Source organism: Pelobates fuscus, chromosome 11 (genome assembly GCF_036172605.1).
Source record: "Pelobates fuscus isolate aPelFus1 chromosome 11, aPelFus1.pri, whole genome shotgun sequence".
NCBI classification, from domain to species: Eukaryota; Metazoa; Chordata; class Amphibia; order Anura; family Pelobatidae; genus Pelobates; species Pelobates fuscus.
The window spans coordinates 125,570,355-125,589,637 of NC_086327.1; the positions used below are offsets into that span (position 1 = coordinate 125,570,355).

A 19,283-nucleotide genomic window follows, 5' to 3' on the forward strand; every position below is an offset into this window, starting at 1 on the left:
TTGATAAGATTAGACTTGCCATATCATCTCTAATTTATCCCTTAATATTTGTATAAAGAATTAATAAATACTCAGGAAAATAACACAGTGCAGTTTGTACACTTTGCATTATTTTTTAAGGTATCTCTTACGACACTCACCGCCAAATAGATGAAGCCGCCGTTTAGTCAATAATCCCCTTTTCCAATAATGCAGGTTCTGCACGGCTGACCGCCAAACTCCCGAATGGAGTTTAAGGGAACGCGGTAACTCCCGACCATAAAATCAGCCGAACTCCTTTCACGGCTAAAATAAACGAAATGCGCTTTCCAAGTAATAATTCCCCCCACAAACTGTCAGGGTACCTGAGGTCTCTACCTCCGAGAGAGGTAGAGACTTAGACGTTTATCCGTCCGGACGCCATGTTTCTCCTGTTCCTCGCGGTCGACCCGTTCACATAAACGCCGGCCGCGAGGGATTTACTTCCTTATGTAGCATGGTGCCCGGAGACCGACGTCATGACGCCAATCCGGAACGACCTGTCACTCAATCCGTTGGAGACCAATCAGGACTCGTCGGAGGCGTGTCTATCCTCTCTAGCCAGGATATTTAAACATACTTCGCCCTGTTGCTCATTGCCCTGTCGTGGTTCTAGCCTGTCTAGTCACACAGTGCTCTGGTGTTTTTCAGTTATCCTTTTGGTTTCGACCCGGCTTGTTTGACTTACTCTGTTTACCTCTGTTATCCTTGACCCGGCTTGTTACTCGCTTACCTGTCCTCTCGTTTCCTCGACCTCGGCTTGTCTCTGACCATTCTCTATACTCTCTGTACGTTAGTCCGGCCATTCTAAGGTCCGGTATACGTACCCTGTACCTGTTTGTACTTTGCGTGTTGGATCCCTGACCCGATCCTGACATTACGACAGGGCCAATGGATCCTGCAGGTACAAACAGTCAGGTTTGTCCCTCTGATTCCAGGTTTGATGCCATGGAACACAGAATGGACCAAATGGCCTTAGCACTACAGGCGTTGTTATCTCGTGCTAATAACCCACCAGAGGAGACGCGTACTACTCCAATTTCCTCTGTAAATTCAGGCCTAGAGGTAGCCACTGTAGGTGCCTCTTCCCGTATTACCCCACCAGTACGTTATGGTGGTTCACCGGAGAAGTGTCGTGGTTTTTTAAACCAGATCAGTATTCATTTTGAATTGCAACCTCGCTCCTATCCTACCGATAGGGCAAAGGTTGGATTTATTATCACCTTACTCATTGAGAAAGCTCTGAAATGGGCCAACCCATTATGGGAGAACGATAACCCGTTGGTATATAATTATAATGCCTTTGTAGCTGCCTTTAGAAGAACTTTTGACCCGCCTGGTAGGAAGGTCAATGCAGCCAGATTACTGTTGCGCCTGAGACAGGAGAACCGAACACTTGTGGATTATGCACTAGAGTTCAGGTCTCTGGCGGCAGAAGTCAAGTGGAATGAGCAGGCTTATATAGATGTATTTTTGAACGGGTTATCAGATGTTATCCTTGACGAAGTTGCTACTAGGGAGTTGCCTGAGAATTTAGAGGACTTAATTTCGTTCATTTCTCGCATTGATGAGCGTTTAAGAGAGAGACAGAACACTCGAGAGAGGAATCTTAGACCTACCTTTAAGTTAGCACCCGCATTTCAAAGTCCTGATTCCAATACCTCACTGTTTCCTGAACCTATGCAGATAGGCAATACTCGCCTTTCAGAGGAGGAGAAACAGTACAGGAGAAGGGAGGGATTATGTATGTATTGTGGAGTCAGAGGTCACTTGCGCCTGAATTGTCCTATTCGCTCGGGAAACGCCCGCACCTAAGTTTCTCTAGAGGACAGGCCTTGGGTGTTTCTATTTTGTCCTCTACTCATGATTATAAAAATCACAGGTTGCTGTTACCAGTTTCTTTAACGTGGGAGAAGGGAGTGCTAAAGACCATGGCCATGATAGATTCCGGTGCTGCTGAGAATTTTATCGACCAAGCCTTTGCTACTAAACACACTATCCCATCCCAGTTAAGAAAGATACCTTTGGCCGTTGAGGCCATAGATGGTAGACCGCTACTCGAGCCTGTTATCTCGCGTGAGACTATACCTATTAACTTAACTGTTGGTATCTTACACGAGGAGAACTTATCACTTATGCTCATTTCGTCTCCTTCTGTTCCCATAGTTCTGGGGTACCCATGGTTAAGGAGACATAATCCTATTATCGATTGGGAGTTAGGGGAAATACTCTCATGGGGTCAGGGTTGTCAGGAGAGGTGTCTACGCAGGGTATCCCCATTGGCTGTAATTAACACACCAGACAGTTCTACCCAGTCTAAGGGGATACAGATACCTCCTCTATACCTGGATTTAAAAGCAGTGTTCGACAAGAAGAACGCTGATACGCTACCCCCACACAGGACATTTGATTGTAAAATTAATCTATTGCCTGGTACCATGCCGCCCAGGGATCATGTATACCCTCTATCCACTAAAGAGAATGCTGTTTTAGAGGAATATATTCAGGAGAATTTAGACAAGGGATTCATTAGGAGATCTTCCTCTCCTGCCGGGGCTGGATTTTTTTTTGTTAAAAAGAAGGATGGTTCACTCAGACCTTGCATCGATTACCGAGGTTTGAATAAAATAACCATCAGAAATGCCTATCCTATTCCCCTGATTACCGAGCTCTTTGACCGGCTAAAGGATTCTAACATTTTCACCAAGTTGGATCTCAGAGGGGCATATAACTTGGTGAGAATTCAGCAAGGCCACGAGTGGAAGACAGCGTTTAATACCCGCTATGGTCATTATGAGTACACGGTCATGCCCTTTGGTCTTTGCAACGCACCTGCAGTTTTTCAAGATTTGATTAACGAAGTTCTTAGGGAATTCCAACATGATTGTGTTATTGTCTACCTGGATGACATACTCATACACTCTAGAGAGATTGAGACTCACCATAGACAAGTCAGAAAGGTGTTACACAAACTTCTGCAACACGGTTTATACTGTAAGTTGGAGAAATGCAGTTTTGACCAGACCCAGATAGACTTTCTGGGATACGTGATTTCTGGGGAAGGCTTTAAGATGGATCCTGACAAACTCCAGTCTATTCTAGATTGGCCATTGCCTAAGGGACTCAAGGCTATTCAGAGGTTTATTGGGTTCTCCAATTATTATAGGCGCTTCATTAAGGGTTACTCGTCTATTATTGCGCCCATTACCAATATGACCAAACAGGGGGCGGATACTAAGACGTGGTCTACTGAAGCTCTCGTTGCTTTCAAGAATCTCAAAGAACTTTTTGCCTCTGCTCCAATTTTAGTCCATCCTGATACGACTTTGCCGTTTCTACTCGAGGTCGATGCCTCTGAGACAGGAGTAGGTGCGGTTCTGTCACAAAGGTTAGGGGTGGATAAACCACTACACCCGTGTGGTTTTTTTTCCAAGAAACTTTCTGGGCCTGAGAGCAGATATGACATCGGAGACAGGGAACTGTTAGCGGTCATTAAAGCCTTAAAGGAGTGGAGACATTTATTGGAGGGGACCTTACACCCTATTACTATTTTGACGGACCACAAAAACTTGTCCTATATTGGGGAGGCCAAGCGTCTGTCTTCTAGGCAAGCGCGTTGGTCCTTATTCCTGACTCACTTCAATTATGTGCTGACTTACAGACCTGGTTCTAAGAACTCTAAAGCCGATGCTTTATCTCGCCAATATGAACCTTCTACTATACCGGAACCGGTTCTTTCTTCTATAGTTCCGAAATGCAATATTGTTGCTAATACGAATCTCAGGATTCACTCCCCGTTACTGGCCAAGATCATTAAGCTGCAACATCTAGCACCTAAACAGACTCCTGCGGGTCGACATTTCGTTCCTCCTGCTCTTCAACTGGAACTGTTGCAGTATCTCCATAACAGCAAGATGGCGGGACATCCTGGTATTCGCAAAACATTTGCTTTGATCTCCAAAGACTTCTGGTGGCCTGCTTTACGTAAAGATACTAAAGATTTCATCGCTGCTTGTGAGGTTTGTACTAAAACCAAACAACCCCATACACTCCCTTGTGGATTCCTGCATCCCTTAGAGGTTCCAGAGAAACCATGGTCCTGTTTGGCCATGGACTTTATTGTCGATCTACCTATCTCTAAAAAACAGACTGTTATTCTCACCGTGGTTGACAGATTCACTAAGATGGCTCACTTCATTCCTCTGCCTAAACTACTGTCTTCTCCCGAATTGGCAGAGATATTCGCTAGGGAGATTTTTCGTCTACATGGGATACCCTCCCAAATTGTATCTGACAGAGTCTCTCAATTTATTTCCCGATTTTGGAGGGCCTTCTGTTCACAACTAGGTATCAAGTTGAACTTTTCTTCTGCCTATCATCCTCAGTCTAACGGAGCTGCTGAACGTACCAACCAGAAAATTGAACAATATTTACGATGTTTTGTTTCCGAACACCAGGACGATTGGGTCGGTTTGATTCCTTGGGCGGAGTTTGCACACAACAATCTCGTCTGCGATTCTACTCATTCAAGCCCCTTCTTCATGAATTATGGCTTTCATCCGTCTATTCTTCCTTCGGCTTCTCCTTCCCAGGGGGTGCCGTCGGTTGATGTTCATGTGGCCAATTTGAGGAAGTTGTGGGACCAAACTCGACAAATCCTTATGCACAACTCTATGCTGGTTAAGAAACACGCTGATAAACGTAGAAGGGCGGCTCCGGTCTTTGTTCCAGGTGATAGGGTATGGCTGAGCACAAGGAACATCCGTTTAAAAGTGCCCTCCATGAAGTTCGCTCCCCGTTATATTGGTCCTTACAGGGTACTGACTCGAATCAATCCAGTTGCGTACCGTCTAGCTCTTCCTACTACCTAACTCGTTTCATGTTTCATTGCTGAAACCACTTATATGCAACAGATTTTCCTCCACAACAGCCCCGCCTCGCTCTGTTCAGGTGGAGGGTCAGGAGGAGTATGAGGTTAACTCTATTATTGATTCTCGAATCTCACGGGGGAAGGTTCAATATCTGGTCGATTGGAAGGGTTATGGTCCTGAAGAGAGGAGTTGGGTACCTCAAGAGGATGTTCATGCTCCTCGTCTCCGCAGGGCGTATCACTCCCGCTTCCCATCTCGTCCCGGTTCCTTCCGCCCGGTGGGCGTATCTGAGAGGGGGGGTACTGTCAGGGTACCTGAGGTCTCTACCTCCGAGAGAGGTAGAGACTTAGACGTTTATCCGTCCGGATGCCATGTTTCTCCTGTTCCTCGCGGTCGACCCGTTCACATAAACGCCGGCCGCGAGGGATTTACTTCCTTATGTAGCATGGTGCCCGGAGACCGACGTCATGACGCCAATCCGGAACGACCTGTCACTCAATCCGTTGGAGACCAATCAGGACTCGTCGGAGGCGTGTCTATCTTCTCTAGCCAGGGTATTTAAACATACTTCGCCCTGTTGCTCATTGCCCTGTCGTGGTTCTAGCCTGTCTAGTCACACAGTGCACTGGTGTTTTTCAGTTATCCTTTTGGTTTCGACCCGGCTTGTTTGACTTACTCTGTTTACCTCTGTTATCCTTGACCCGGCTTGTTACTCGCTTACCTGTCCTCTCGTTTCCTCGACCTCGGCTTGTCTCTGACCATTCTCTATACTCTCTGTACGTTAGTCCGGCCATTCTAAGGTCCGGTATACGTACCCTGTACCTGTTTGTACTTTGCGTGTTGGATCCCTGACCCGATCCTGACACAAACGAGACCAAGCTGCGTCTTGAGGGTCAAACAGGATTCTGCTTTAATGAGGGCTACCTGCCCGGTATTTATGCAGGTCTCCCACAAGGTGGACACTCCCCTAGGGGACCTTGTTGAAGACTGTAACACATTTAGGACAGTAGCAAATCGCAGTGGCTTAAATGTAAACCCTCCCCATTTTACCCATATTCCTTCCTCTCTATCCTGGAGATAATTGGGAAGAAACCTAATTATCTCCAAGGATAGAGGCAAATCGCCATTTTAAATGCAATATGAAAAATACATTAAAATACATAAATGAGGAAATACCGAATAAATATGGTTCGTGTAACGTATCCCCAGATAGCCTGGATCTGAGTGCATATTTCTACCAAATAGCGCTCAGATCCGATGTACACAGTTCAATCGCCATGGAGTCAAAGTCTCTCACAAGTCTTTCGGTATACGATTGACTCCACGGGACGGCTATCTGGGTGAAGTCCATATGTACGTTACAAAACTCCCGAACGGACCAGTGTTCGTATGCCTCGATGAAATAGAAGGCAGGCGGCAGCTTCCAGCGGTGTTCGGTAGATAAAGTGTCCGCTTTTAGTTCCATAGAATCGACACTGAACACCGCTGATCTTCCTCGTGTCCCAAAATGGCCGCTGCCTCGTGGTCGGCATACGAACGACGACCACCCATACGACGACCACCCAACATTCTAATTGGTACCAAGAGGTTAACCAGCAGCACACTCCTCTCCTGGGTGGCCGTCCGTTCAGTAGTTTCAATCGGTATTCTGGAACCACACGAACAGGGGCATACGGACAGGAAATACAACGAAATAAAGGCAAACAGACGAACCAGCAATACTAGTCTGTACAGATGGATCTGTCACAGTATCCCTATGCAGCAATCTACAAATAAATTTGTTACAAACAGCTGTTTTCCCTGCAAGAAGAGAAATTAATATTGATGGTGTAAAATTGGGGAATTTGCTGTAAAAAAAGAGGTGCATTATTAAATATTATTACATAGCAGCGTAATCTCACGCATAATGGCTGTCCAGTACAGAAGTGAGAGACAGTCGAAAAATATAATTATTACCATTTTTATTTTTTATCCAGAGGGTTGTGGAGAGATGATATTGCTTCAGAAAAACTGAAGCCAAATAAATTAATTTAGCAATTTTCCAAATAAGCTACTTTTTATGAAATGTTACAATTTATGAATGCATTTATAAACGAAGTTCCTTTCATCGCTTTGATAATTATTGAAAATGTTTAAGACTTCAGGCAGAGGAGAAGAGAAAATCCGACCAGAGAAGATATTGCTAAACAGCTTACAAGAGAAACAAACAGCTTTGGAGAACTTACACAGGAAACAGATATCTGAAGAACAGCTAAAACTCCAGGACCAGTTAGAGCGAGGGGAACTGAATGTTTTATTAAAGCAGGTAAAAGGTCACCAGTGTAATATAATCCTAAAATGCCGATTCAGACAGTTTTTGGTCAATTAATCACTTAATTTGTATTTATTTTTATATGATTTTTTGTTTATTTAAGTAGTCTTTTGTCTGAGCTGCCCACTTTACCAAATGAGCAGAGAAAATCTTGTAGTTAGGACCGAGTCACAGTGATTAATGGTATTTAGTTGACGAGGCAATTGTGATCATTACACAAGGACACACCTCCCATCAGACCTGGAGTATAGACCAAGGTTAGGCAACCTTCAGCACTCCAAATGCTGTGGACTACATCCCCCATAATGCTTACAGTCGTAATCCTGGCAAAGCATCAGGGGAAATGTAGTACACAACATCTGGAATGCCAAGGGTTGCCCAACAGTTCACTTAAAGGGTTTCTATAGTGTTAGAAATACAAAGCTGTATTCCTAACGCTATAGTGCTCTTTGGTCCTTCCCCTCTTTTGCGGCCCTCCTTAGCAGTACGTAAATGGTTAAAAGAAAACTTTATTTAATCAACTGATCCAAAGCACCAATGTCCCTGGGCCTCCTCCAACGTTATCTGATAGGTGGGGGGCCTAAAGCACTTGCACGATAAGCAACACAAGCACAAAAGAAAGCATTGACTCGATGCTTTACTGAGGGGCTTTCACTGACAATGGATGTCCTCAAGCAGAGCATAAGGACTTCAAGCATCAGTTAGATTGTAAATTCTTGGAATGTCTCTGGAACTGCAATGTTTCACATTGAAGGACTTAGAGGGACAGGGACAACACACCCAGACTACTTCAATGAGATGAAGTGGTCAGGGTGCCTATTGTGTCCCATTAAATATGTCATCGAAGTAAACTATTTAGAAGATATATAATAGAAACAAACACTCAGCCCATGATAACTATCTCAAAACCCTTGTGTTGGGTGCTTTGGTAATGTGTGAGAGCCCAATTAATCGAATTTGATATTTACAATGAGTGCTAGGCCATTTGTTTTTATGGCACCAAACAAGGTCCTTATGTTCATACATGTTATTGTAAGAGGCTGCAAAGTAGAGGTTTCTGGGGATTGTAGTTCAACATTCAGAACCCATAAACCAGAAAGCCTTGTGATAAACTGCAATATAAAGTCATCAGAGCGTCGTAACTGGCAGTAAAAACTCACTGCACAACTCTGTGAGTATCTTTTATATGCTGAAGATATGTTTTGTTTGTTTTTACATATGTTTTGTAATAACCTGGAGTGACCTTTTAAATTGAAGAAGTGAATTACATTTTTTAGCGTAAAATAGTGTATTAGTTGTTTTCTACAGAATGTGTTGTTAAAACTGTAGCTTTTCACCAGTAGTATCCATGTTTAATAAATTATTATTGTTCTTTAAATTTAGTAAATATTATGCCTATTTGTTTCCCAGAGCTGGGGGAAAAAATTATTTTGCTTTTAAATTGAACTGTAACCCCCCCCCCCCCCCCCCATCCCCCACACACACACACACACACCCCAACAGGTTATAAACTTGGATCCATAAAAGATTAAATTCATACGTGAACATAACTGCCACAAAATTACTAATTATTCCTAATTCTCACAATTATCGTATATAACACATCACTCTTTTGCTAAGTTTTTATCTTATAAGGTTTCTTGTGATTTTTTTATTTAATATTGAGAATTTTAGAGCAAACATGCAGTATGTTGACTCGATTTCGTAGAAAGACAGACCTCTGATCTCCTTCATCTATTTTCCACCCATAGAAACTCATCAAGGAGCACGACGAAACTGTAACTTTCTTAGAAAAGACCTTTGAAAGGGACCTTGAGATATTAAAAATGAAACTGGAGGCGGAAGTGAAGAAGAGAGAAGAGGGAATCCATAATGTAAATACCAACACGTCGTCCGGAAAAAAAGGCACACAGAATGATGATCAAAGTATCCTGACGTTGCTAGCAGAGAGTGGGTATTAATTATGTATGGTGTTTGTACCTAAATGATAGGAGGCGCCGTTATATACTATAATGATGTGCTTAAATTATGTATTTTCCAACCAGAAGATATTGACTACTTCATTTAATTTGAATTATACTTTGTAACGTTCCTTGGTGCATTTCTACTCTACATATCACGTCGTCTACACGACCGTGTTAATTTCAATTTGTTCTTAGTTAATACATGCTATGACCCTCAAGCACAATTATCACATTTAATACCATCTGCGTGCATTAATGTGTTGGTGTTTTTATTGAGTTGCATTTTACAATCAGCATCTTGGTATATGCACCCATGTCCAATGATACATTGAACAGGTCAGTGTAAAGATTGCCTTTATTTTTCTTTTGCCATATCATCATATGTCCAATATGCACCACGGCGTCTAAATATTAGAAGTTTACAAAGTAATGAATCAATTATTGTTATTATGCAATTTAATTAATTACACACCATAGATAACACTAGGTGGCAGTAAGTGTTCTTAGAATGCAAAAACAGATCGTTGTTTTATGTACTGATTTTTATACACCTTTGCTCCTCTGATATTCTGCGTGCTCCTATCTGTATTATGCACATTGCTAATGGTTTGTTTTATGTACAATTCCATTTGACAAGGTGCATTCAATAAATGATCCAAAAAATATATTTTCAGTCTTTTCAAAATATTTTTTTAACAGAAATTGCTGAAGGAATTTTAGAGTTGGATTTTATTAGACAATGGTGATCATTAATTGGACTAACTTTACAACTGTTCACTGATAGAGAACCAGAAATTAATAAATGAAAGCCTAATATAACAGACAGACCTGTAATAATGTACCTGCACATTCAGGCACATTTTTCGACGCCTGTTCCTGCACATATCCTTAGACAGGGATTGTTCCGTCCATGCGCTGAAACAGCTCAATTAAATGTGAGTGTAATCACATTAGATCATTTATCACGCACTTACTGTACATATTATATTGCTCTATTATTGTTCCTTCTGTTTTATTTGAGGTCCAATACGTGTATAAACCCAAAAGACCTGTGTACGTATTAAGTTTTGTACATACTTTCTTTTTTCTTCATACATGTTAGTAGGACAAAACTAAATTGGGGAACTGATATTTCTTATGAACCTTCACACATCGAGTTATTACAAAATGACTATATTTACTAAATATACATTTTATTATTATTCCAAAGGCTTGCTGAGTAAAAGGCTGGATAAAAATAACGTAAACTGGTTAGATAGCTCCACTGGTTAATGCACTGACCTGTTCAAGCCTCGGGGCTGTAGGTTTGCTTTTCGACACAGTTTTCTTTGGATTCCATTGTTCCAAAGTTAATAATATTAATTCAATTATGTTTGGTAGCAACTGCAACTATTTAACACCTGTTTATTCGGTTAATTCATAGACTGTACACTCATTATTTTGAATCTCCTTTGGGAAACTTATACTGTAAAAGTAAAGTAGATGTTATAACTGTAAATTAGATAAAAAGTTCCCAAATCATAATGAAATAAGCTGGTTTTAATAGCGCTTGGGCCGTCCCCATCTCATTTGTGGAGATCAAATTTGCTTGATTTATAAATAACAGAAGTATCTTAGACAATCTTACAAGCAAAATATTTGACTTTAATGTAATCTCCATTCACCTACATAAAGATTTATAGAAAGAATATTAGATTGTTTAACAGATTGTAACTTGCTCTTACTGTCTATCCAGATATCAACATATTTCAACAAGCAGAACAAATCATGGCTTCAAGAATATCTCTTCTTGTTCCTCAGATTTATTCTTCCAATCTACGGCCAGGTATCTTGAGAAACGCACAATGATCATACTTTATTGCATTGTCTTTTTTTAGGAGTCAATCCTTTTTACACATCGCATGACGTCAAGGCATCTAAAAAGATATGGATGTTTAACTTCTTGTGTTTACCATGTGCTTCTACATTTGTGCCTTGTTTACCATTGTACAGCTCTTCAAACCTTAATGATATCTTTAAAAAAATGGATAGCAATCTGTATTTAAAGGAATACAGGCTGTAGTGGTTATGGTGTCGGGAGATCCCTGTCACAGCCTGACAATGAACTATTCAACCATTTAAGAAATGTTTAACTTACCTGGTACTATTTAGCCCCCGAGCTGATTTTAGATCTGAGATAGTATCGTAAAGTAGGAGTTTGTATCATATCAATTAATTCCAAGATGAGCCATCAACTAAACTAAAGAAAAAAGGAATTTAAACTTACGCCATTTACTTTCCATTCCTTGTGTCCATCAAATTACAAAAATACTCAAGTCCCCTTCTGCAAGATTGATTATGGCTTCAAAACATATTCCTTACATGGAGAAAATCAGAGTGGCCTTTCCCCCTAAAACATTTTATACATGTCATAAAACCGTTAGTGAACAGCACAATGGTGGCAGACTATCTATTAGTGAAATTGAAGCTAAGATGTTATAACATATAGAACTGAGATAATGATCAACATAAAATGTTGATATGGAACTGGGAAAAAAATGTTGCAGTCTAAAAGTGTAAAATGTCCAAAATTCTAACAAAAACCGCCATCAATCCACCAGTTCGCATGGTTCAATGACCTACAACGACAAAGCATTTTCACTTTCAATTTTATTGAGATAGAGCAATACAATGTTTCACATATTTCAACTTTTCCATTAAAATCCTTTCTATATACATCCATACATCATCAGGATTTGACTTACACATCCATATCTTTTGATAATAGTCATGTGTTTTCAATTCTCGATTGTAATTGTTTGCCCTTTTTGAGATTGTCAAACTTAGTTATTTTCAATATCTGTGACCTCAGGATTAGATTGTATTTAATGCATAATACTTCCTATTGATCCTAACTCTGCTGTCTTCAATTTTCTTTTAATCAAACAGATGGGAATGCAACAAAATTACATAAAATATCAGAATCTTCTCCTGTTCTGGCACTACTCAAGGAAGTGGATACTCAACTGAGAGTCAATGCCCAGTCTGCTCTTATCATTCAGGACAGCAATGAGTTACATAAAGGTTCTTCACATTGTCTCTTTTCATTTATAACCATGCATAACTGCCTACAATTCCTACAAACAAATACAAATGTTATTTCAAATGCCCACTTGGCCAATATACTTCCCCTGGTTCTGTACCCAGATCTGTTTGATTACATCTACTCAGCTGCCTTAAAATTCTACATAGGCTTGATATTTTTAATGCATTATAAACATTTTAGTTAAAGATGCACCCATGTATCAGTGTAATTGACCCCTAGGCAATAGCCTGGTGGATTTACTAAGATATGGAATGTTTAAGAGTACACAAACTAGTGAATAGAGTTCTGTTTCAACATATGTTATCTATTCATAAAAACAAGCACAATTGTTTTAATTAATATGATCAATATGTTAGAATTCCATTAAACTAATATCAGCGATGTAATTATCTCAGGAATGAAAAGAGGTGACATTTAAAGGTATCGCACAAGTAACCACTTAGAATATTCTTAGTCAATATAGACGAGTAATACAATATAACAGAAGGTGATATATAGTAGACGAATTGAAGAAGTACTGGTTCTCCAAATGCTAGTGTGTGTGTGTGTGTGTGTGTGTCTGTGTGTGTGTGTGTGTTTAAATTCACATTAGCAGCAATGGCTTTTTCATTGCCAAATATCCAACACGTCCAGACTGTAGTATTTCAAAATGTGGATATGAGTATAATCACAATATACCATTTCATAAGCTAAATTGGAAAGTAATGCAAAGACAGCAGCTAAGTGGAATATGCAGATTTTTATGATAACCGTATAGAGAAAATACACAATGAAACCTGATGATCAATAGGCCTGCTTTACAATGTTATACATAATGTTAATTAGGATTCTAAAATTACTTTTGTAATTTCAAACCTGCATTTTTTTTTATAAAAATGACTAATGTAATTATTCTTCACAGTGCAGTTTGTGTATGATATTCACTTAATTTTTATTAGTGACTGATTAACATACATTAATGTTGGCACTCCCCGTTGTAGTAATTATATGGATTGCAGGGGCTAGCATTTCAGTGCTGATCGCTGGACGAATTTTGTAAACTGACTACTCAGCAAGTCTGACAGTATTTACACAGTATTTTATTGTGTGCCTCTATTGATATTGTATATCTTAGCCATGCTGTGCTACAGTACAAACGTGCTGTTAGACAGTGTTTTAAGTGCATTTCTTCAGCAGTAATGTAAGAATCTGAGACAGGTGCACTCATTTAGTTACTGGGAGTTCAATACTTGAATTCCAAATGTTTGTTGTTTCTGTCATTGTATATAACATTTATCTTGACAAAGGAAACATTCAGTTACTGAAACTGTATGAACATTATGTTACCCGTTTTGATGCAATAAAAGTGCTAACCTTTTGTAAACTTTGTGATTTCCCCTGCCTTACATTGAAAAGCAGATTTTACCCAAGTAAAACTACCGGGAAAACTTTTATCCAGTTGACAGATTATGTTGACCAATCAAAGGGATATATATATATTATATATAGAGATAGAGATAGAGATGTAAATTGGGGAGTCTAGCCAGCTCCTTGGTTTTGCACCCCTCCCTGTCACAGGTGCCTCATCCCAGGACCTTATATATATATATATACATATATATATATATATATATATATATACACGTTATTACTTTTTCTGTCTGTTTATCGTGACTACAGCTCAGACTGCCTCATGTTCCGAATGTGAATTTTGATGAATTTCGGGCAATTCGGACATTCGGAATATTCCAAATGTCCGAAGTGCCGAATTTTGGAAGTGCCAAACCGAACTGCCGAAGTCACGGATTTCGGAAGTGCCAAACCGAACCGAATTGCCAAAGTGGTTATGGGGTAGGGTTAGGGGCTGGGGTTAGGGGTAGGGTTAGGGTTAGTGGTAGGGTTGGGGTTAGGAGGTAAGGTTAGTCCTGAATTGCCAAAATCCCAAATTGGCGTAGTGCCAAACCAAACTGAAATGTTTTGCCCATGCACATCCCTAGTGGGAACTGGTAATATGTATAGCATGCGCATCATGCGTACGCACGACACACATATATATATACAGGGGTATTTACTAAAGTGAGAATTCAAAGTGAAAAGTCAGACTAGCTGAACTGAATGTAAAACCGGCTTAGAGAATTTTCCAGTTCGCCTATTTCTTCCTTAATTTATTTCCACTTAGCAAATATATCCAGATGATTTTGATTTGTGTATTTTGTTCAAATTGTTGTCGAACACGTTGCAATATATAAAGGGGATCTGTCATAGCGTGTGTGTGATCTATTTTTAATACTTTCTTATTGGTTACACCAGAACCTCAATTATTTAGTTAAATTATATCAAAAGGAATACCTTTGGACCATGATTCAACCACTGTAAGGATGGTGCAATGGGCGCCGGGCAATATTGGAGCAAAATGATTGATCAATATTTACCAAATACATTTTTTTATAGGAAACACAATAAGTTACATTTAATTTTTTTTTTTTTTTTTATATATTTTTATTTCTTCAAAAAATTTTATATTACAATTATCAAGACATACAATAACCTCAATTTCTATTCTTTGTATCGATGGGTATGTTTCCCTACAAACAATTTACTAAAAAAACGTAGTAATAGGATAAAACGAACAAAATTTAGCAGTTTTACCATTGTTAAACTAGTTTGGGAAACCATGTCCCCATTTAACACCAAAATAAAGATTGAAGTTAATAAAAACTCATCCCATGCTCATCCACACCGCCGGAGGAATCAGGCAAATGCCTTTCGGTTGTTCTCAACCCTCTTTATTAAGTACGGTAAAGCTGGTATTCCTCCGGGAACATACACACACTTCGGGGCAGGTTTAGAAGACTCTGCGTTATACCTTATCCTTACTAGCAGTAAACTTCTCAACTAACTTTTCCCATTTGCTGGGTTCCTTCAGACCTACAGAATTACCTTGAATTATCCCCGTTTCCATTTTGCATTGGTATATAGCTTGTGTTTTAATTTCTCTCCACTCTAATACCTTATTTCTTTTCCAATATCTGGCTATTGTTATCTTGACTGCCAGTAAAATGTGCGTTATCAGCTTACTTAACTCATTTGGCATAGCAGGCCATCCCAAATGCAACAGAAAACTTTGTGGTGTAAAGGGTATATCTTTCTGACCCATACTTTGAATCTGATGGGATACACACTTCCATATGTTACTTAAAGATTTACAGTTCCACCAGATATGGAGATAATCTCCCAAGCCTTCCTCACATCGCCAACATACCGATTTCTGATCTTTATACATTTTAGCCAATTTTACTGGGACCATATACCATCTGTTTAGGAGTTTATAAAAGTTTTCTACTATATTTAAGCAATGTACCGATTTGTTAACTTTAACTATGGCATTTATCATGTCTTGTTCAGGGATCCCAATATGTAGATCTTTTTCCCACTTAATCCTAGCTTTCCAGTCCGAGGATTTCTGTAAATCCCTTAAAAATTCATAGCATCTGGAGATGTGACCTTTAATGCTATAGTTTTCCATAATCTTTTTAAGGGAACTAATATTTCTACTGTGCTGGAAATCCAAAAATTTCGCCAGATAATACTTAATTCTTAGATATGTAAATATCTCCTTGTTGTCTATCCCAAACTCTGATTGTAACTGGTTAAATGGCTTTATTTCCTTTGTGTCAATAAGCTCTTGTATATACTTAATTCCCTTTTGTGTCCATCCATTAATATTAATGTCATCAATGTTACTTTTAATCACCTCTATAGGTAAAAATGGGAATAATCTATATTCTATTTTGCATTTTTTCTTAGTTTTATTCCAGAATCTCCAAATGCTATCAATAATCTTTGAGTTTTCTGGACGGACTAATTTTTTTTTTTCCCCCTTTTTCCTAGTTGACCAGAACAGAGCAGACAGACTACTTATCTCTACTAATGATTGCTCAATTTGGTACCAAGCTTGATCCTTTTGGTCTGTACTTAGGGTATTAACCGTGTGTGCCAACATACAGGCGTTATGATAATCTATTATATTTGGGGCAGCTAGACCCCCATCTTTTCTTTTCTTGGATAGTAGCTGGAGGCTTATTCTCGGTTTTTTTCCCTTCCAAATAAATTTCGAAAAAGCTGCCTGTATCATTTTTAACCAAGGATTTGGAACCTGTATTGGTACCATTCTAAATAGATAATTCCACTTAGGCAAAATATATGAACGGATGGTATTTATACGCCCGATCCAGGAAATCTCTCTGCTAACCCATTCTTTTAGAATCTTATTAGTATTTTTTATGAGAGGGAGAAAATTGACCTCTATAACTTTATTTATGTTTCTTGGTATTTTAATGCCAAGAAACGAAATATATCTCTTTGTCCAGATGAAATCATAAGATGTTTTTATATATTCCTTGTCCTCTTTTACTAGATTTGTTGCCATTATTGTAGTCTTATTAGTGTTAATTTTATAGTTTGAATATTTACTGTATTGGTCTAATATTTTTATCAATTCCGGGACTGATGTTCTAGGGTTCTGCAACATAAGCAGAACATCGTCCGCATATAGGTTAATCTTATGCTCTATATTGTTAAACAAAAAACCCTTAATCTGCGCGTTCTGCCTTATATCTTCTGCCAGAGGCTCAATGGTTAAGACATAGAGTAGCGGGGACAGAGGGCAGCCCTGCCTAGTACCATTCTTAATGTTAAACCAGTCTGCTTCTATTCCTGGACCTATTGTCCTGGCAGAGGGAGCTGCATATAACGCCATTATGGCGTCGTATACTGCCCCAACTATACCAAACGACTTCAGTGTATCTCCCAGAAAATCCCATCTGACCCTGTCAAACGCTTTTTCAGCATCCAATGACAGGGTCAGGAGGGAGACCTTCTTCTTGATCGCTACTTCATGCACATCCAAGATTCTCCTAAGTCCGCCTGAGGCTGCTCTGCCGGAGATAAATCCAGCCTGGTCTTGGTGAATCAAAGCAGGAATGCAGATTTTTAAACGGTCTGCTATGATTGAGGCATAGATTTTTACATCCCCATTCAGAAGAGATATAGGTCGATAGTTCTCTAATTTGGCTGGATCTTTATCTGGCTTCAGAATTGGGACTATATTGGCTTGAAGCATCTCACTGGGAAAAGCCCGATTTTCCACTATCGAATTAAATACCCCTGCGAGGCGTACCGATAAAGTGTCCCTAAATATCTTATAAAATTTATTTGAATAGCCATCAGGGCCAGGGGCTTTATTCATCTGTAACTTATTTATTGCTACTATAATGTCCTCTGAGGTTATTGGTTTATTTATCTCATTCAGATGTTCTCTAGTTATTTTTGGCATTTTCCTTTTTATAAAGTATTCTGATGAGGGGAGTTGTTGTCCCACCGGGTCTAAGTTATATAATCGGCTATAATAATTATTAAAGGCTAACCCTATCTTTTTGGGGCATAATAACGTTTCTTTACCCGTCTCGATTTTATAAATCCTCCTCATTATTTTTTTATTTTTTAATTTATTTGTAAGCAGCCTGTCTGCCCTATTGCTCTTATAATACCAATCTATCTTTAAGGAATGTAAAGTTTTTGTTTTCTCCTCCCATAATAGTTCATTTATACGGCTTTGCACTGACAGCATTTTTACACTGATCTCTTGTGTTGGAGAGATTTTATTTTCACTGGATAGTTTATAGTAATCCACATAAAGATCCCTCAGAGGTTTCCCCTTTTTTTTTTTTTCGATTGTACCTAGTTTAATTAAGTACCCTCTTATGACACATTTATATGTGTTCCATATCACTGGGGTCGACACCTCTCCAGTCTCATTTTCGAGAAAAAACTTATCTGACATCTCCTCAATATATTTTCTATTTTCTTTACTAGAGAGAATGTTGTCATTTAATCTCCAGTTTGTTCTTCTTTCCCTGTTATTCCCTATATCCACCTCCAAAATCATAGCGTTATGGTCTGACCATGTAACTTCGTCTATAAGGACTTTATTAGTGCTATTGGCCAGGGCGTCATTGCCCAATATTAGATCAATTCTCGAATATGAGAGATATGATCTGGAGAAGCATGTATAATCCCTCTCGAGTGGATGGAACACCCGCCAAATATCCAGTAGGCCATATTTTTTAATTATCTTTTGGAATTGTGCTGCCTGAGCTATTGCAGCTTTATTTTGCCCAGCGGGATTTAATGATTTCCTGTCAAGATTTACATCTAATATACGGTTAAAATCCCCCGATAGAAGTAATTTTCCCTGTTTTATTTTTTCTACTTTGTCCAGAAGATCATAAAAGTACTTATTTGAGGGGTTATTAGGCGCATAAACATTAACTAGTGTATAGATTTCTGTTTGAATTTTAATTATCATTATAATAAATCTGGCTTCCTCATCTTTTTCTTGGTAAATAATTTTAGCATCAATATCCTCAGTTAACATAATGGCTACCCCTCTTTTCCTCTGCTTGTCTAATGAGGCACATGCCACTATTGGAAACCCTTGAGGGATAAATCTTATCCAATCCTCTCTTCTCCAATGCGTCTCCTGTAAGAAAATTATTTGAGCTTTTTCTTTCTTAATATAGTCGAACAAGATCGCTCTCTTATTGGGAGAATTTAAACCCTGAGCATTTAACGATAAAAATTTAACCATTCTCTCTTTTTATCCTCTTGTACACTGCCCCAAGTCCATTGTTTATATTCTTATTGGAGCTGAATTTAATAACAATCCTTATCTGATAACAAGCCCCTGCCCCTACCACACATACAGCACCATTCATACCTCTTCCCCTCATATCTGAGGGGCATTCATACTGATAACCCTGGGTAATAACCTCTGGGTTTAGAACCAAAAAGGAAAAAAAACCTGAATGGAATCTAGTCCTCATCAGGATGACTCCTAGACAAGGAAAAATTAAGAGCTGAACTGTAATCGTCCCCGTATACTACTTCGTTTTCCCACCTTCTAAAATGCTTCAACAGTGACCCCAACTTCCCTCTAATAGACAAACTTTACACGATTTTTAGTTCTTCCCGATTGGGATTCCCCATCTATAAGT

The 19,283-nt window shown here is 39.2% G+C and overlaps 1 protein-coding gene across 1 annotated transcript in view; it reads left to right on the forward strand.

Moving 5' to 3' along the window:
• The window catches only part of LOC134576981 (uncharacterized), a 61,188-nt gene that overhangs the window by 32,797 nt on the left and 9,108 nt on the right, over positions 1-19,283 (forward strand). The window contains exons 26-29 of the mRNA XM_063435634.1: positions 7,027-7,194; positions 8,952-9,150; positions 10,900-10,989; positions 12,093-12,227. Of these exons, the coding sequence (XP_063291704.1) occupies positions 7,027-7,194; positions 8,952-9,150; positions 10,900-10,989; positions 12,093-12,227 (592 nt within the window). The remainder of the gene's footprint in view (positions 1-7,026; positions 7,195-8,951; positions 9,151-10,899; positions 10,990-12,092; positions 12,228-19,283) is intronic.